General features: G+C 47.6%; 1 protein-coding gene across 1 annotated transcript in view; it reads left to right on the top strand.

Annotated features, from left to right (window-relative positions):
- The window catches only part of DNAH8 (dynein axonemal heavy chain 8), an 8,835,797-nt gene that overhangs the window by 8,370,174 nt on the left and 444,786 nt on the right, over positions 1 to 20,837 (top strand). The window contains exon 86 of the mRNA XM_069608756.1: positions 19,954 to 20,070. Coding sequence (XP_069464857.1) covers positions 19,954 to 20,070 — 117 coding nt within the window. The remainder of the gene's footprint in view (positions 1 to 19,953; positions 20,071 to 20,837) is intronic.

The raw sequence follows: 20,837 nt of genomic DNA, 5'->3' as shown, positions 1-20,837 counted from the left end.
CCGCGAGAGGCCGTTTAGCTGGAGAACAGATGTGGCGAGAGAAGGCAGACAACCAGAAGGCTGCTACCGGCTTGCAGTGGGAGACCCGACATACACCAGCCAAAGCTGGTGAGTCCACCCAAGGGAAGTGGGGACACCAGGGCGTATCGGCAAGCCTGCCAAACCAAAGTAGATGAAGGTAAAGCATATAAGAAAGTACTAGCAAGTAAAATTCCCTTAAAGAGGCAAAGTGAAATATATAGAAATACTATCAAGTTTGTGAGTGTATGCAATACACATATGAGAGAATCCCTGGCAGGATAGTGTACTGGGGGAGTTCAAAACAGGACAAGACAGACATAAAAAAATGTCCAGCCTACAAGGGTGTGCAATACATTTATAAGGAAAGCCCTGGCAGAGGAGTATACAGGCGGATTTAAGAGGGAATGAAAGAGGTTATCAAGATCGTGAGTGTGTACCGACAGATATAAGCTACAAGAAAATACACCTGAGAAAAGTCCTGGCAGAAAATATATCATGCAAGTTAAAAGCTGCAAGAACATATGCAGAGGAGAAAAACCATGATAAGAACGTATACCAGGTAGGTTTAAATCAGAAGAGGAAAAGCCCTGACAAGAAAGAATACCAGGCAAATTAAATGTGCAAAAACATACACATGAGGAAAGTCCTGGCAGGAAAATATACCAGACAGAGTAAAGGTGCAGGAATACACCTATATGGGAAAGCCACAGGAGAGTATACCAGGTGAATACAAAGTTGAAAGTAACTTTAAGTGGAAACGCGCTGGCAGGAGAAATATACCAGGCATAGTCACATTGAAAAACGTATACTATACAGTACCTGAGAAAGTCCTGAGCAGGATATAATAGGACTGGTGAGAAGGCTGTGAAAGCATGTAAAAAGGAAGTGGAAACCTGGCAGGAGAGTACACCAGGGATCCGAGTAAAATACGGATTAGCAGCCAAATTGTTTTGTGTGGTTGATCAAAGAGTCTTAAAGAATTGACGTTCTTGAAACACAAGGAAAGTGAAGAGAAATCCAGAGGAAGGGAATTACCCCCTGGAACAAGGAAATCTTTCCTTCTGGATCATTTTTCTGTGGAGTTACGCATTTTCTTTTTGAACATTTCTGCACTACTGAAGGCCAAATACATTTTTTCTTTTCACCTCAGAGTTATTTTCCCTAGGTGTGAGGGCCAGAATAGTACTTTGGACACAGGCCAATTTGCTTTATACAGCCTGACCTTTGACTGACGTTTAGCTTTGGTTTTAGGTAGGGAAACAATTCTTAGAGTAGGGACAGAGAGGCATTTCCCAACCCACGTTTATTTTAATAAATGTCTTTGACCAAAACCATGACTTCACTGTGTCTGTGTGTCATTCCTGACTCTTCTCAGTTCTCTGGTACCAGTAAGGTTAAAACCACCTCGAAGCAAATAATCTGGAGGTGAATTGTGCTCTGCAGTAAGATCTGCTATGAGGTAGCCCACAAAGAAGTTATGGAAGGCATTAGAGCACATTCTACTAGAGGACTGGTGACTACATCTTCCTTGGAAACCGTAGCTTCCATATCAGACATTTGCCAAGTAGCTACTTGAGCCTCGACTTACACCTTCGCAAAGCACTACTACTATGGGCCTCATTCTGAGATTGGAGGTAGCCATGGTGCTATTTGCGCCATGGCTGCCTCCAATACCGGGTCCAGCACCGGTCTTGTTCAATGGGGACTTACCGGTGCATTCCAACCATGGAGGGACCGGTAGGTCCTCATTGAACAAACCATTCCCATTTGAGCCCCTATAGGGCTCAATGGGAATGGGGAGGGTGCTAATAATGGACTCGCAACTAGCAAGCCCGTTATTAGCGCCCTGGTCCCTTAGCGGGACCCATAAGGGACATGTGGTCAAACCACACGTTCCTTACGGTTCCTGCTAAGGGACCTCCGAATTGGGCGTTAAGGGATTACTGGCACGATCTCCTTACCGGTGACGGTAATCCCTTACCGCCCAACTCATAATGACCCCCAATGACTTCTTATCTGTTAAGGTCACTAAGGAGGGCATGTCAGTGTTGAAAAACGTTCTGCTGTAGTCCCTTCAGCATCTTTTGCACTTGCAAAATCTGAATGCATCTCTGCCTGAAGATCGTCTGTATGTTCTCCTTTGTCTTCACCCCTTAATCTGCACTTGAAAAAATACACAGAATCGCTGTCAGGCCTGTTTGCTCTATCTTAACTGTTAAATGTATCATTTTCACTTACTCTGCCTGTGCAGACCGTTATCGTCTCAGAATTTCAAGGGCTCTGAGCGGCTGTTGTTTTTTCCTCCAAGTTCCCACCTTCCTTGAGTGCTTTGAAACACTGCCCGTGTATAGGCGCTTTATAAATAAACATTACCGTTAAACATTACCATCTCCAACCCTGTTTGCCAAGGGCAGAGCTTTAGGATTCTTTCAAAGATGATGAATCTGTGATACGAATAGTCTATTAGAAGAACAAATGACTTACCTTTGGTAATGTTCTTTTTTACAACTATATTAATTCCTCCCATGGGTTCCTCATCCTACCACTCTGAATTGGATGACTTTGATTGGAATTTTTCATATTCTCTCTCCTTTTGCAATGTTGAGTGACTGGTCTGATATGCCTCATGGGGGCCTGTGTATGTTGCTGGACTAGAGGAAGATGGCACCAACGCCTCTGAATATATATATATATATATATATATATATATATATATATATATATATATATATATATATACCGATGTCATCACACCAGCTCGGGTCAGCACTAAGAAGCCATGACAGGGCTTCAATCAGACCAGTGTGTGCCACCTGGTGGCTGAAGAACATTTCCGGAGCTGGCTGTGACCGGATAATCTTTCATAGATGAGGAAACTGTGGGAGGAATTGACATATCTATCAGAAAGAACATTACCAGCTAATATTGTGAACAAATTACATACTTTAATTTGTTCACAATATATGCTCATTCGTACAGCACTGCCCTTTTGGATAAGGGGATAAAATGGTTGCAACGTCTGTAATCTCAGTTAGTGCTGCCTTGTTTCTGAATTTTGTATATGAGATCAAATAAATATAATTGTTCTGAAGTAAATCTGTTCATCATTTTCCCCTGAATATGTATCAGGCTGTTGAAAAATGAGCCTGATAATACACTTTTGAGCCGGATCTCACAAGGTTTCTAACTGTGGCAGTCTTTCCAAAGGCCCACTAAAAGTACTGCCAACTTCACATTTCCAAAACCGGATAAAACCAGTTTCAATAGATTACATTCTCCCACAGAGTCCTCATCTTGGCAGATAGCCATCCAGCGTTAGCTGCTCCGAAAGTTTTTTAACACGGGGCATAGTGCAGCTGGATAGCGTTGTCTGCGACTTCCTCTTGCAGTTGTCTGCGAACGCGCCACTCCTCTACAACGGACGTGGAATCAGTCGCTGTATTAAGGGAATGCTCTTGGCCCCCTTACCTCAGCTCCTTTTTCCCAACCACTCAGCACGCTATTCGGAACATGCTTTTTGATTTTGTACATATTACACTATGTCAGGGCCAAACCATCCGGGGTTGAACACTGAAGGGACTGCAACTCTTAAATGTCCCTCATGGACCCTCACACTACCTGTGTGTGATGTCTTTGTGTCGGATATGATGCAGAGTACTCTGGTTCTTGTCTGGTGATGAATCCAAAGGCAGTGAAAGAATTCTCTGCAAACTGGCGCTCGGCAGACAGCCACCAGAAACCCCGGAGAAGTCCAAAGTCTTTGGAGAATGAAACTTAGGGACCAACTCCCGGGAAGCATCGGGAAGGACGTCGCCACAAGAAGTCCAAGAACTGTTTGTACCCATGTAGCGAATCTCACCACTCCTCATCTTTGCACAAAAAGAAGCGCTGATGCAGACTCGTCGGAGGCCAGGGGTAAGTCATAACCAGCTAAGGATGTGTTTAGGGAGGAGTGGGAGGACTTTAAAAATCACATTTTGAACGTCTTTGAAAAAGCCTCAGCTGGTACAGCTCTGGCCTCGATGCTGTCGGTGGATTCGGATCCACCCGCGCCCGGTCCATCCAGCATGATGGCATCAAATGGATCTTGAATGCCTGTGAGCAAGACCTCAAAGGAGAAACCTACTCCTGTGCTGATACCATCTGCAGTCCCCTCGGGCCAAGAAGCCCCTTGGCTCATAGAAATCCTGCATGAGCAAAGTTTCTTACTGGATTCTAGATCTGTGTTCTTCTTACTTGACGCCGTTGATTTTTGATGAGGAGAGTGACTCCATGTCTTTCGAGTTCGAGCTGATGGGGGGTGCGCCTTGGATCCTATGCCAGATTTTATGGCAGACCAGGCTGGGCTACTGCAACTGACAGAGGGCCTCCACAATGCCAGTGGACTGGATACGCCTCAAGAAGTAGAATTCCTGCAGTTAAACCCCTATGCACACCTGAAAGCCCAAAACCGCAAGGCGGTCAAGAACTGTGGGATGTATTAACCTGCTTATGCTCTGCCCTGTGTGCTGATGGTGCCAGAATTATCAAAACGGCCGCAAAACCCTTCTGCACGCCAAAATCTATGGAAATCGCGCGTTGTAACCCGAAAAGATGGCTGCCAAATCTACCATGTATGTTGTCAGTGGTGGAACGGAGATCTCACTCTGAAACATGTCACTGGGCTGCCCAACAAGTAAAAATGGAGCCTGCACGAAAAGCAATGCTTTGCTGAAAGAAATCCAGAATCTTGTTTTTAAATCTTTTTCTTGGTTGCTGAAACTGCAGAATGCTGGTACAAAACACCATCAAACATCCAATATTCTTGCTGGGTGCTACAATTAATTTAATTCAAGAAATCATTATGAACATGTAATGTTCTGAAAAACTGAGTTTGTCATCAAAACATTCACAGCTAAAATGTGCCTGCCTGTGAAATCTGTCAAAATCTGGGCGTAGTACCCGTGGCCGCCTGTATAACAGCTGTCAGTAGATTGCATGATAGAATTTACACTTGTACAACTGAAATCTAATGTCTGAAAACTAAGTGACCTGTTATTGAGAGTAACCTAGGTTGTAACTGTTAAATCCCATGGTTTAGAAGCTGGAATAAGTGTTCTAGCTGCTTGTTTTGACATTACAAGTTTGTTTTGAACCAAGAACAAAATGTAACAGAATGACATTGAAATTAAGACTGCCTAAAAGCAATCAAACCAGTCCAACAGCTTCCCCCACGGAGGCCAGGCATCTCCCTTCTGCTTAACTCCACCAGGAAATCACACCTCTGTGATGATTAGATTAGGGGAGGAGAATTTGGGGCTGCAGGGGAAGGGGACAATGGACATCCTCTGGCTGAAAGGACGTGCAAAGTTTGAAGAGTCATAAATGGCCTCTCCCTGAAGGAACTGGGAGGAGATTGCTTCGAGCTGCCAGGAGAAGAAGGAGGCGGAGAAAACCCACCCTGTGCTGCTTAAAGGCCAAAAGCACATTTTGAAAAAGACTGATAAATTACTGTGTAAAATTGTGAAAATTAATAGAAATAACAGCATTGTTAATGTGATTTCTGGATGCACGTTTTGAGAGACGCCAGAACTCTGTGAGATGTTCTGGGAAGTAGTAGCGTGAAATATGGTTTTACCCCAAATGTATTCATGCCAAAAGCATGAAACTTCATACTCGTATGCCCATATTCAATGCGCACATATGTACACATTTTCTGATAAACTGGATATTGTGTTCCGGACAAAAAGGTCAACATTCTGTCAAAAGCAGACACAAGATCCTACAGCGACGAGGTATGGAGGAGTATCTGCTACACAAATTATGTGATCTATATATGTTATTGTTATAGAGATTGCACACATGTAAATATGTATTTTACCAAAAGTAGATTTTATGGTCAAAGGGACAAGGGAAGGATTCTGTGACTCATAAAACCACATCATCATGGTGACACCCTGTTTTCTTCTCCAATCAAGGGAGAGAAGAGACTCTAGCCAATCACCTGCCTAAGAGGCGCGCTTAGGATAAACCAGCACACACCCCCACACCCCCTTTATCATAAGCATAAATAGAGACAGCTGAGGACTTAGAAAGGCACAGATTCCCTCACTAAGCGATTGCTGGCGGAGCACCCTGCGAGAGAACCATCTATTTTCCTTGCTCCTGACTCCATAAACTTGGCAAGCAGAAAGGCCCATTCCATTCGTTGAACCATTTCAACTAGGCCTTGAATTTCCAGAACCAGAAAGAATCCCACAAAACTACAAGGGGAACAAAAGAAACAACCGGCTGTGCTGCAACTGCTTTCCTGCTAAAGTATATAGTTCTCCCGCGATCGCGATTACTGCGCGCAGAAAAGTTTGCCGCAAATTTTTTGTTTTGGCAAAATATTACACGTGTGAAACAGCTTTTGATTGCACTCAAACTCAATTTTAAGATTTCACATTGTTCCTTAGTATCAAATCATTGCTACTGTTTGTCTGTAACTATCTAAAGCGGCTCCCATAAGAATTTAAACAATTTCACCAATTTAAACCATATTTAGTGTTTTACCCAATCCATTATCAAGATAACTTTAAAACCATTTTGACAGTTTGCCAATCAATTCCGTTTCTCTCTTGTGTTTGCTGGGGGGAAATTGGGATTGACATTTTGTTTGAATTCTGCATTCCTGAAAACTGTTTTCTCTCCTCCTATCTCATTACATTGCCTGTTGGGGGGCTGAGGGGTGTGCAGGGGGAAATAGTAACCATACTGCTATTTGATCTGAACACACACACAAAAGTATTATTTCTGTGCTGAATTGTTTTTGCTCACTAGTACTCCTTACTCCTGATTAAAGAGATTGCTTAGTGTTACATCACCCCATTGGTGATTATTGTATACCTATTAAACATAGTGTGATTATATTGTAACTACATAAATAAATATATTAACTTTGCAAACCGGCCTGATTCCTGGTTCAGTGTGACCGGGGGGGTATCCAAGAAAGGGGCATGATATAAGTGGTACATCGTTCAGAATAAAAACTTTTAGACACAAAATAAAAAGGATTTCAGTTGTGCATTACACGCCAGGCGTTGACTTAGGTGAAGTGCTGGATTGAAATCACGTACAGAACGGTGTCGCAGCTTTAGGGCTATGCACACCGACGATGCCTGTATCGCAGTATGACCTTACCGACTTCCTCGACCATGGGCCCGCCTTACCATTCAATGCTGCCATTCATGGCTGAGTGGCAAAACCTGTGGTCGACACGGGCAGTCGACACAGAGCTCACAAAGAAATATAAGCAGTCAAGAGGTGCCCTTCCATTCTTGGCGGCTCACCCGAACCCCGAAGGGTTAGTGGTGCATGCCGCAGTGGTTACGTACAGGCCCTCGACATCGACCCTCCCCACTGATAGGGAGTCGAAAAAAGTCGATGATTTAGCAAAGAAGGCTTTTGTCTCAGGATGCTCGGCTGTGAATGCCTCTTATGCCTTTGCAAAATGTTCACATGAGCTATGGAGCACCATCTCAGAAGTATCTGATCACCTCCCGCAGGGAGAGGTCAAGAATGTTTTCCTGGAGATAGTTGCTGATGGCAGGGAAATGGCCTGTCTAGCACTCCAAGAAGGTTTGAATGCAGCCGACTGTATTGGTCACTGCATTGGCACCTCGATGGTCCTGCGCAGGTTTGCTTATCTAAGGGGCTCGGGTTTTCCCAAAACGTTCACTCAAATCTGATGGATCTTGCCTTCAACAGAGAACATCTATTTGGCCCCAAAGCCGATGAGTCCCATGAGATATTAAAGGACTTTAAGCTTACAGCTAAATTCCTAGGATTGGCTGTGCAGCAGCAGATTCCATGGCAGAATTTGGGTCCAGAGGAAGGGGTTATAGGAGAGTCTCCACCTTTCCCAGAAGGGCTCAAGGACCCGAGGCCAAGCAGGGGTAACGCAGGCTCCCGCGGCCAGATAGAGGTAGAGGAGGGTGGAGACAGTTGAATGCTGCTGAGAGTAGTAGAGGAAGTGCCAACTGAGGAAATAGGCTCGGGTTGACACTCTCGATACTTCCAGATACCCAAAAAGAGGGGAAGGACTCTGTCCCATTCTGGAACTCAGAAATCTGAAGAAATTCCTGAGGAAGGACAAATTCAGAATGTTGACATTGAGGGAAATTCTGCAAGCTCTGCTGTTCTAAGACTGGCTTTTGTTGGTGGACCTTCAGGATGCCTATTTTCATGTGCCCATCCACAGGAAGCACAGACGATTCCTAAGGTTCATCATCGGGACGCACATTACCAATTCATGCTGCTCACTTTCGGCTTGACCTCCGCCCCAGGGTCTTTGCTAAGCTGATGGCATTAGTAGAGGCCCATCTCAGCAGAGGCGGTGTCTTTGTATTCCCATACTTGGACAATTGGCTGATGCAATCATGGACCCCAGAACAAGTTTCAAGGCACCTCAAAGACACCTGATCAGTACTACACAACTTGGGATTTTCCCACAACTTGCATAAATCGCAGACCTCACCAACACAGAGGCTTCAGTTCATTGGAGCGGTCTTAGATACCGAGGAAGGTAAGGCTTTTCCTCCAGAGGAGAGAGTCAATAACGTGGCAAAAATGGTCACTCTCTTCCAGAATTCCAGCAGTCACCCGGCATCTGCGTTTTCCTGTGCCTTCTGGGCCTCATGGCCTCCCGTATTTTCATAGTGCCGCAGGTGGGACTCCGGATGAGATTCCTTCCGTGAATTCTCAGGAGCCACTGGTAGCAGTATTTCGGCGAGATGTTGGATGTCCTCCAGGTGTCGACGTTGTGACGAATGACCTGAACTGGTGGAGCGACAGGATGAACATGTTAGCCGTAGAACCTTTCTGGACAACATGGCCGGAGGAGCAGGTTGTCACGGACGCCTTGCTGAAAAGCTGGAGAGCACATTGTGGTTCATTCCAGATCAGCGGCCATCAGTCGCAGAAGGAGATGGGTTACTACATCAATCTGCTGGAGCTGTGAGCAGTCAGACTAGTGCCTACGGCGTTTGCACCATATCTGCAGGGGAAACATGTTGTGGTGTTAATGGACAACATGGTCACCATGCACTACCTCAACAAGAAGGGAGGTGTGAGCTCACTGCCCCTCGTTAGGGAGGCCATGCAGCTATGGTTGTGGATTCTGAAGAACAACATCTCAGCCTCTGTAGCTCATCTGCTAGGGGTGAACAATAGGCTGGAAGACTCTCCGAGCAGGCTGAGCTCAGTCTCTGAAGAATGACCTATGCCCAGAGGTCACTACAGAGATCTTCACCAGGTCGGACACTCTGACAGTGGACCTGTTTGCGACGAAGGACAACACAAAATGCTAGCAGTTCTGTTTGTGGTAATTTCCCCATAGGGGGCATTGAGGGACACGTTTCCGGTGGAGTGGGTCTATGACCTCCATAATCGTTTCCCACCGCTATCGACCATCCTTTGGGTTCTCAAGAGGTTGCGGGTATTCAGGGCTCACCAGATCCTGATTGCCCCGGACTGGGTGAGGAGGATGTGGTACCTGGATCTCCTGGAACTGGTCGTATGCCCACCTCTCCTGGTTTGTCAGAGGCCAGACCTCTTGTCACAGTCGGGAGTCAATGTGCTTCACCTGAACCCGGATCCTCTCAACCAGCATGCTTGAGGGACGGCGGTATGGGGACTGGGACCTCGATGGGGAGATGCTAAAGGTGCTGTAGGCTGCACATAGACGTCCACTAGGCCTCTGTATTCGTTCAGATGCAGAAAGTATGTGACTTGGAGCAAGGCAAAGGGAGTGGATCCCATGTCATGTCCCACCTCCTCGTTAATGGAGTTTTTGCTGGCTTTAGGCAAATCAAGTCTACAAGTGGGCATTGTGAGGGGTATCTGGCTGCTCTTTCATTGTTCAAAAGAATGTCAGAGCAAGGTTCATTCTTTACCGTTCCAGTAGTGGCCCAGTTCCTGAAGAGCCTAGTTCATTCTTTTCCCCCTTGCTTTTGTGGTCCCGGTCTGGGATTTGGATTTGGTTCTCACCCTGGATGGCGGCTCCGTTTGGGCCACCTCATTCAGCTTCCGTCAGAGTCCTCACTTTAAAGACTGCTTTTTTGGTGGCAATCACGTCCACAAAACAGGTCAGTGAATTGCAGGCGCTCTCATGTAAGGCCCCCTTTCTGATGTTTTTTAAGGAGAACATGTGCTGGAAAGTTCACCCTATGTTTTTTACCAAAGGTGGTATCAGAATTCCATTTAAGCCAGAGCATCGATCTTCCAGTGTTTTACGCTCCACCCTACCCTTGTAAGGACGAGGAGAGGCTCCACAGGTTGGACCCCAAGACGGTGGCAAGTTTTTACCTGGCTAGAAAGAGCGGTTTCAGGTAGGATGGCCAGTTGTTCATTATGTTTTTGCAATCCAGGTTGGGGCGAGCAGTTACCAAGCAGACCATGTCTTGTTGGATAGTGCTGTGCATTTCTGAATGTTATTAGAACGCAGGTAAGGAGGTACCAGCAGGGCTTAGCGCACACTGTACCTAGGGGTGCTTAGGAGCCACAGCCTTCTAAGCTCTCCAGAGGGGAGTTGCAGCTAGAGACATCTATTGCGCTCCAACGTGGTCCTCTTTGCACGTTTGCCAAGCATTACAGCTTAGACATCGCCCAAGGGACTAATGCTCACTTTGGTAGGGTGCTCCGCCACGGTTTCTTGGAGTGACTTCCAACACTACACCGGCATGGACACTGTTTGAGGAGTCTATCAATGTGAAGAATCTGTGGGAGAATGCAATACAGTGAAGGAGAAATTACTTACCAGTAATGTTCTTTCTATGGATTCTTCTCCCACAGATTCCCCAAGCTCATCTCCAAAAAACCCAATCCCCGGAACCTGCAACCATCCACGTCCACCGCCCTTGTGACACCCAGATTCACCAGACAAAGAGCAGGAGGAGCTAGCTTCACCTTAATGGTTCTCTCTCTGGAATGCTCTCTTGACATGTATCCAAGAAGAACCATCCTAACTGATCTTCCGCAAAACTATTCTATTCAACAAATCCGCCTGTTATCCTACCACTCTTACTGTAGTATATGTACTGCAACCTATTTAAGCCGATATCAACAAATGAAATAAATAAACACACTTTGTCCATCTCGCATTCACACACATAGATGCACTGTTCTAACACTGTCACACGCTGTGAATAGATCTGACAAATGCTAAAAAGCAAACACATTCTCTCACATGGAACCCCACACACTGTCACAGGTGCGCATATTCCATCACAAACACACTCACATGTATACACAGTAAAATAAGCAATCCCCTTGGGTACAGGAAGGAAAGCGTCGAGTCAAAGTAGCAGTGAGGAGTTAGGCACTGGCCTCTCAGTGCTGTGTTCATGTGGGGCTACTGGGTGAGTGAGGTGGGAGGATTGCTCAGGGGCAACGTGTTCGCCTTGGATGCAAGACGACACGGAGTACCACAGGTTCGATCCCCGGGTCCGCCCATAGAAACCTCTGGGTATTAAGCACATAATAAATAACCTATCATATCATATCATAGCATGGCAGACTGTCCTTCTATTGGTGGAATGCCATTGTGTCCCCAAAACTGTTACTTGACATTGCTGGCCCCATACCTCGAGGACCTCCAGGCCCGCTCCATAGTTAGACTTCTTCAATCATCTGGAGCCACTTGGGGGCACTGGTAGACCATGCATTATGCCGCTGTATGCAGCACAGCACACCCATGTTCATGTTCTGTTTGCATCAGACCACACGTGCTCGTAATGAGTAAAGCATGACCTAGCTCTGGAAATCGCACAGCCCAAAAGGGAGATCATGCAAAGCCAGACTCGCTGCACCGCTGCATGTGTGAAGCTGTCAGCATCTTCTATGCATGTGGGCATCTCCATAGTCCACCTCCCACAAACACCATGGAGGTCCCCTCCCCATCCACACACTTGCTCCGGGACACTCTCGCCTCTCTGCGCAAACAAGCTGCCCAGAGTCACACATGCGGCATACGCAAACTGTTCGCACTTTGCACCTCAAACTGATTTTATTCTCACAATAAAAAGAACATATGGCACATCCCGGGCTTTCAAAAATAGTTGAAAATTGAAAGGAAATATTTTGGACATTTTTACCTGAACGTAAATCGCTGTCAGTGAAATATATTGTATGTGTGTCCTGCACTGGTGCCCACTGTCCCATTTCGGCTGGCACCAAGGCTGCTTTGCACACCATCTTTCATCTTTCTGTAATGGCTTAGCATGAAGAACGATGGTCTGGAGGGTTGCCATCATCAGTTGTCAGAGGTTTAAGATTAATTCGGAACCTTCCAGCCAGGACCTCTTTTTTTTTTAAATATGTTTTTATTTGCATTTTCAACTACAAGACAATTGCAATAATGGTTGCATCAACAATGTTCCCTTGTATTATTTTCGTGTAACATTTATATAAGAAACATAGAGAAGGGAGAAGTGCAAAGCAATGATGAACTCTAGTCTTGTGTATCTAATTCCCCTCCCTCCCCCTCCCCAGCCGAACCCCACCCCCCCCACTCGACACGTTCGCTTGGTACACAACTCAGAATAAAAATTCAGAACAACTATAGGCATTTCAGTATTGCGTGTGCTCTGCAAGTTGCCACTGAAAGAAAGGAAAAAGCCCATACAGAGCTTGGGGTAAGCAATCGTCCGGTGGCATGGGGCACTGCCCTAATTCCTTTGGTTGGCTAAGATGGTGAACAAGTGTCCTTAGTCTGTGGGCTCCCAGTATGCCGTATAATATTCTAGAAAGGGCAACCAAATCATTTCGATATTTCTGCGTGATTCATTTACTGCTGCCGTTAGGCTTTCCATCTCGTATATTGCGTGGGCCTTTATTAACCATTCTCTCTTTGAGGGTAAGACCATCGATTTCCATTTTATGGTTAGGCACACTCGGGCTGCTAATAGAAGATTGCGTGGTAGGTACATTAGTGATTCATATGTTTCGTCATCCTCCGACTCTACTCCAAACAAAACTAGTGTGGGCGTTGGGTTTCTGAGGACCCCATCTATTCCTCGAATCCAGCCCAGCACTTCCTGCCAGTACACCTGGACTCTGTCACATCCCCACCATTGGTGCCAGTAGTCGCATTGCTCACCGCAACCCCTCCAGCAGTAGGGAGATGTCCCGGGGAACATTTTAGATAGGCGAAGGGGTGTGTAGTGCCATCTCATCAGTAACCGCACGTTGTGCATTTTGTATTGCATGGAGACCGATGATGACCATACCGCTCTATATATTCCTTTCCATACCTCCCCTTGGGTTCCAATGGATAGGTCGGTTTCCCATTTCACCTCTGAAGGTGGACGTGGACAATGACCCCTCGTGATTAGTGATCTATACAACTTTGATATGAGACCTCTTGATGCTTGGGGGGAGCTTAAGATTTGCTCGAATGGTGTCAAAGGGCGCTTTAACGAGTCACCCCACCTAGGGTCGTGCATGGCACTTCGCAACTGGAGGAAGGACAAAGGGGAGACATTCGTGCCCTGCAAGTCAGCCTGCAATTCTTCCCTGGTTGTAAACACTTCATTTTTCCACAGCTGTCCCGCCCGACTTAGACCCGCCTCGTACCATGACTGGGATTGCTGGATTGCTCTCAGTGAGTTTTGAATAGGTGGGGACCAGATGCAACTCAAAGGTGAGGGCCACGTTGTGATACCCTGCATGGCCCGGGATGGACGCCAGAGAGACCATAATACCTTCAGAATGGGGTGTTGCTTAATCCTTTGTGTCATGGCTGATCTCGGGACCCATAACCACTCTCCCAGGGTGACCGGAGTGAAGATGTCGTTCTCTATTGCCACCCACTGTTTCTCTGGGTTTTCCCACAGATGGTCCGGGAGTATGCGGAGTTGTGACGCTCTATAATATTCTCCCAGGTCTGGAAAGCTCATGCCACCCACCTCCTTAGGTTGGATCAGTGTGGAGTATGGGATCCTTGCTCGTTTATCAGCCCATAGAAATCTTAATAATGTGCGCTTTACTTCTTCTAAGAAGGATTCGGGAACAATGACCGGGAGGGACTGGAATAAAAATAGAAATCGTGGGAGAACATTCATTTTGATAGCAGTAAAGCGCGCCGCCCATGACATGGAGAGTTTGCGCCATCTGGAGATGTCATTTTGAATGGCTACCCACAGTGGTGTGTAGTTGGCTTCGAAAAGGTCGGACAGCGAGATTGTTATATTAACCCCTAGGTAGCGGACTAAGTCGGTTTGCACCTTGAAATTCCAATCTGCCTCTAAACGCAGCGCTAGGTCGGTGTTGTCTTTTAAGGGGATAGCTATAGTTTTTTGTAGGTTGACCCGGAAGCCTGAAAGGGGTCCGTATCGCGACAACTCTTGGAAGAGAGCGGGGATAGAAGTAGAGGGTTCGGTCAGGTATAAAAGGATGTTGTCGGCAAACATTGCCAGCTTGTACTCCCTGCCACCTCGCGGGATTCCTCTGATGCTCGGGTTGGACCTGATGGCTTGGGCGAAGGGTTCAATGACCAGTGCATAAATAAGAGGGGAGAGTGGACAGCCTTGTCTCGTACCTCGAGTAAGGTTGAAGGTTCGCGATGAAATTCCATTGATTGATACTTTGGCCCGGGCAGAGCGGTATAGTGCTTTCGCTCCTTGTGTCCACGCAGCTCCCAACCCCACCCACTCTAGAACAGCTCTCAAGAAGGACCACTCTACTCGATCAAAAGCCTTTTCGGCGTCTACTGATAATAAGAGGGGATCCTCACCGGCCTCTCGGAGTGTTGCCATGAGGTCTAGGGTTTTTCTAACATTATCTGCCCCCTGCCGGCCTCTTACGTACCCTACCTGGTCAGTGTGGATTTGTTGCGGGAGAATCTGGGCGAGGCGGGCGGCCAATATGCTGGAGTAAATTTTTGCATCTACATTTATGAGGGAGATTGGCCGGTATGATGCACACTCTGTGGGGTCTTTACCTTCTTTGGGGATTACGATGATGATAGATTCAGTGAAGGAGTCGGGAGCTCGTCCCGATTCTAAGATGGAAGTAAATAGTTTGGCGAGGAATGGCGCGAGTGTGCCAGAGTTTCTTTTGTAAAAGGCTGGCGTGAAACCATCCTGTCCCGGGGCTGAGCCTGCCTTAAGGGCTGAAATTGCTCCCTGCACCTCTGTTGCCGAGATTGGGGCGTTTAGCATTTCTAGGTGTACTTCAGTGATGGGCGGGCGTGACATACTGGTTAGGTATTCTTTGATGTCAGGGGAGGTACCATCAGTCTCAGCAGCGTATAGGTCTGCATAAAAATTGGAGAAGCGAGACACTATTTCTTGGGGATTTGTGAGTGGGATACCTTGTTCATTTTTTACTTTGTGGACTGCTCTATCTGCCCTCTGTTTACGGAGTCTGTTCGCTAGCATGGTGTGCGCTTTATTTCCCTTTTCAAAGAACTTCTGTTTGAGGTACTTAATCTGGGTGAGGGCTTTGCCTTACCATATATCTTTTAGTTCTTCTCTCATTTTCCTAATTCTCATTTCAGTATCATTATCGCTAGTGGGGAGCTCCCTAAGGGAGCGTTCCAGTCGAGTGATTTCTTCCTTAAGTTCTTTCTCCTTGAGTAGCCGGAGTCTTTTTTTGGCGGCTCCCTCAGATATAAGGATGCCCCTTAATGTAGCTTTACCTGCTTCCCACACTGTGTTCAGTGACATACCGTCAGTGTCGTTGATGTCAAAGTATTCTGTGATGGCTTCAGAAAGGAACTCTTTGAAAATTGGGTCTCTGCATAACAGGTCGTTACATCGCCACCGGCGGTCCAGGGCGGGGAGTGGGCCCAGGTCTAATTCTAGGGCGCACAGGTCATGGTCTGACCAGGCTACTATTTGGATGGATGTACTTAGGATGTCACCCTCGTTTTCCGCCCCCAGTAGTAGGTAATCAATCCTGGAGAAAGAGTGGTGTGGTGGAGAATAAAAAGTAAAGGCTTTTTCCCCTGGATGAGTTGCACGCCAGGTGTCCATTAAATGATGGTCCCTGAGCTGACTTGAGAATCTGTCGCCCTGAAGTGTGCTTGGGGGTAAGGAATTTGGTCGAGCTGAGTGCCAATCGCATTCACGATCTATAACTACGTTGAAGTCTCCCCCACAGATTAGTGAACCCTCCCTCCATTCTTCAATAAAGTCGAACAGGGGGTCAGTGAAGCTCGATTGCCCCTGGTTGGGGGCATAGACTGCGCACAGTGTGACGGTACGTGTTCTCAGTGTCCCCTTAAGCGCGACGTATCTCCCGTGTCCCTGTGTATATGTAGAACCTGCATTCCCAGGGACCTACGCAGCAGAATACCCACACCCCCCTTCTTCTCCGGGCCAGATGCCCAGATTGCTTCCCCTATGTCTCTCCCAAGGATCTTTCTTTCTCCACCCTTAATGTATTTCGTTTCCTGTATGAAGAGGACATCTAGTTTGGATTGTGCGAACTGTCTCGCTAGCATTGATCTCTTTTGCGGGGAATTTAAGCCCTTGACATTGAGGGAGCCGAAGACTATGCCCTGTGAGTTAGCCATATTCTAGGGTTAGGATAGCGTTTTTTGTATTGTGGCTTGCTTGACCCCTTTGTTCCATATTAGAGCTAGTAAAAAACTGCCTTGTATTGTGGTACGTTTGAGTTGGTTTTTTGTGCGCTACGAGCTTGCTGTGTTGAGTGGTTAAATGAATCCCCCCCGTCCCCTCCGCCCCTTCCCTCGTGTGGAATGCTATAAGGGGCATCCTCACCACAAAGAAAGGGAAAAGAGTAAAGAAAAAAAAAAAGAGACGCCCTCGTCCAAAGAGGGCCACTTTAGGAGAGCCCCTCTTCAAGCCCTAGTTATGACTTTGATCTTTGTGCAGGGACAGAGTACACAGGAGTCCGTAATAGTGGACAAGGACCTAGTGTGTCTCCAAGCCCCTAACCCAACCTAGGCAAACAAACATTAAAGAGAAAAAACTTCAATGGAGCTCCATGGCGACCGTTTCGGCCAGAGTTAGAGCGCCAAAACAGTGTACAGACACGAGATGCAGTGTAGGCAGTTCAAGGAGTGTTCAAACGTTTAAATTTCCATTTCTGTTGCGCACGGCCTCTTCTCGAGGGCTTTTCAGCTGGATCTCGGCGCGGGCCCTTTGGTTCTCTTCGGCCCTCTACGTCTGAGTCCCTTGCTGGGCCTTGTAGGTGGCGGCGAGCTCGTTCCGCCTCTTCCACCGAGGTGAGCCTATATTCTTCGCTGTTGTACTCGAATGTGAGGGAGAATGGGTGGCCCCATCGGTACTTCACGCCTTTCTCTTGGAGCCAGATCGTGAGGGGACGACACCCTCTCCTTTTTGCGAGGGTCATCGCTGAGAGATCCTGGTATATCTTGACTGTAGAGCCGCGGAATTCGATCGTGTCCTTTATTCTTGCTTTTTGTAGAATGTCCTGCCTTTGCGTGTAGTAATGGCATTTGATTAGGACCGATTGAGGGCCTCTCGCTGAGCCCCCTGCCCTGTGCACTCTGTCGAACTCGAGGTTTGGGGGGTCGGTTTCTTCTTAGAGAGACAAAATTAGGGATTTCACCATGCTCTCCAGGCCTGACTGTGTCTCTCCTCGCTCTTCTTCCAGACCGATTATGCGGATGTTGGAGCGTCGCTCCCGATTTTCAAGATCGTCTACTTTTGATTCCATGTCCCTTTCCTTCTGCTCGAGGTCTAGGAGCCTAGCCTCGTATTGCATGGTAGCGATGTCTCCTGATTGTTGGTTGTTTTCAACCGCTTCCAGGCGGTCCTCAACTTTGGCCACTTTCGTTTGTAGGTCTGATACTATTTCAGTTAGATTGTTTCTCATTGATCTGATCTCCCCAAGCAGCAGGCGGATATCTGACTTTGTTGCGCTGTCGCCGTCGTTGCCAGGAATATCTGAAGTGCTTTGGGCTTCTTCCGCTTCCATGGTTGCGTTAATACGTCTAAACTTTCTCAGGGTTGCTAAGGTTTGTGGATCCAGCTTTGTTACCTACGGAGGCCCCAGGCTATTGTTGCAGTGAGCAAGGACTGCTGTGCAAAGGTGTGCTCGTTCCCTCGATCGTGTTTCTGTGGTTGGTTTTTCGGCTGGAGTCTCTCTCAGCTCCGTGGTGGGCTGCCCCGGACTTCGTGGCACGTTGCCAGCGTATTTGCCCTAAGTAACTTTGGTGCGGTCTCAGTATCGCCCCCACCCCCTAAAGCACTACTTGGGTAAATCAGGTGCCCCGCTGCACGGCTGTCTCTGCGCCCTGTGAGGTGCGTGGAGGACCCTTGATGGTCCTTAGGTTGGCTGCGAGGCTCCGCTAGTGTTGGCGAGCTTCCACAGGGTTAGGTGCTTGTAGGGATCCGTGGTGTGGGAGCGGCGGGTCGAAGCTGTTGGGGTGGACACCGTGGTCACTGTGCGTTTAGGTTCGTGGGAATGGCCGCGCTGCGCCCTCGTTGCTTGGTGAGGAGGGGGGAGCCGCGGTTGGGCGAAAGAAGCACGGGCCTCATTCCGTGGGTGGCCGAGTGTTCGTGGCTGACTGCCGCGCACGGCCCACCAGGAGAAGGGTGGAGATGATGTCTGGCGGCCGTGTGCCGGGGCCCGCGAGGGTTTGCTGGGCGGAGGTACGGCGTGGCCAGAATGAGCACGTAAGCGTTAAGGTGAGGCGTGGGTAGAGGGAGAGGGCCCTCGCTTGCGGTTCGCACCGCGCAGCACGACTGCAGGATCCGAGGAGCGGGCTCCGATGGAGGGGGGGTGGGCACCAAAGCGGAAAAAAGCCCGCGCGGGGCACTGCTTACCCTCACCGAGCCGCCCACTTCGGTCGCCGCCTGCCTGGCCGGCCGCCCAACGTCCTCCGGCAAGCCGGGCGCCGCGGTCCGCTGTGGCTGTCCTCGTCGCCGCCGTACCTCGTTGAAGGGCAGGAATTCCCCCTGTCCGCTGGGCGCAGGACGTTACTGGCGGGCTGGTACCATTCCTTGTTAAGTTTCCTCTTACGCGCGGCGCGTATTTCAGATGGCGGCGGCCATTTTTTCCCCTCTCCTTGCTTTTCTGGGTACGGGCCTTCTGTGCTGCCCGGGGGTTCCCGATCGAGAGCTGATTTCTGCCTCTCCACGCAGATTCGTCTCCTGGGTTATGGCTGGGTGGGTGCTGAGTCGCTTTATCTACTCCGTCGGCTGGTTTTTCCTAACTTTGGTTGCCCCTGCACTGCTCGAAAAGATGACTTTAGCGGGCTTGAAGAGGGAGACGGTGGCTCAAGCGACCATCGCGTCTGCGCCCCCTGGTGGTCTCCGCCAGGACCTCTTTTGCTGTGCTAATAGGATTCACGCCAGGCGTAAGCTGCTCAGGGCTGGACTGGGAACTAAAAGAGGCCCTGGAAATAATTACTTCGGACCAAAAGAGGCCCTGGAAATAAAGTTCAAAGTGGCCCTATATGTCACTTATTCAGCAAGCCCAATGCTTTTCCTATGAGAAAATTTGGAAATACCACAGAAAAGAGGCCCAGGGTGCAGAGGCCCACCGGGAAATCTCCAGAGTTCCCTAAAGGCCAGTCCACCCCTGAAGCTGCTACTGCAGCACATGTTTTCATTTGTTTTGTTGTGAAGCAAGTGTTTTTGCACCATCTGCAATGCATTCGTTTTTCAGGCCCGTGATGCAGGTGAGTCTGCAAAAAGTCTTTTGTGAATTAGCCCATATGTTTTTAAGGGGAAAAAAGCCTGTTTGTATAATATCACAAGAATGCGTTTATGGATGCACTGTCTCAGTAACGATATTGCAGTCAACGTTAAACTTAAGTGTTTCCGTTACATTTCTGTTGCTTAAACAAGTTTCTGGAATGCCTGTCTTTGTACAAATTCACGCCCATGAAGCGTTTGCATTTGTGTGACATGTAAGTAACATTCAAACCTTTGCATATGGATGTATACATATAATATACGCATGTTTACTTTGCAGGAGCGGCGGAAATTTGGGCCTTTAGGTTGGAATATTCCATATGAATTTAACTCTGCGGATTTTACTTCAAGTGTGCAGTTTATTCAGAACCACCTCGATGAATGTGACGTCAAGAAAGTGAGTGATGTTTATCCCTATTTGTAGGTCTCCATCAATAAACAGTTATCACAAAAAAGTACAACGCCCTGGTGCCGTTTTTACTTTGCCGGCACAAGATTACATTTCACTCAACATCAAAGGTATAATTACAGATTTTCAGCTTGCCTTTTAATGTGCATATTCATTGCATTATTTTTCACCGTCATTCATAACCAGCACTTTCTTTTCGGTCATCGAGCGATTCCTAAAACAATTTGAAAAGCCACAATAATAGTACAACATAAACAAGCATTGGAAATGCCAACAGTTTGGGCTTTTGTGTAGGTATGGGAAGGGCACTTGCCGTGCACCGGCCGCCATAGTGGTATTAACTACCCATTGTTGGCAGCAGGTGCAAAATGGTGCGTGGGAATCTAAGAGCAGTGCCTGGCAAAAGCTTGAAACGTATGCACAAGCCAAAAACGTTGGCTTTACTAATGTTTTTTTAAACAGGACTTGAATGGCTTTGCCAATGCTTGTTTTTAACAGGCCTAAGGTGAAGGGCACGCAGAGTGCTTATAAATTGAGTATTTGAAGGTAGACCAGGTTCACATTTTCATTACACCAGTAGCTTGTTTACAGCTCCAATTAAGCCATTAACTCTCAGAAGACTGCTTTGAGCCAACACTGGCAGCACTTTGAATGCAAAACCTGATGGTAAGGCTTGATTAAAGTGAGCGCGAAGAGTTCCCTTGCGGACGTGTTTTGGTCAGGCAGAGGCAGGAATGGGTGGCAATTGCCATAGG

Source organism: Ambystoma mexicanum, chromosome 4q (assembly GCF_040938575.1).
Source record: "Ambystoma mexicanum isolate Mex_15411 chromosome 4q, UKY_AmexF1_1, whole genome shotgun sequence".
NCBI lineage: Eukaryota > Metazoa > Chordata > Amphibia > Caudata > Ambystomatidae > Ambystoma > Ambystoma mexicanum.
Note: the sequence above shows the minus strand (reverse complement) of the source record. Positions and strands in the feature narration are given on the sequence as shown.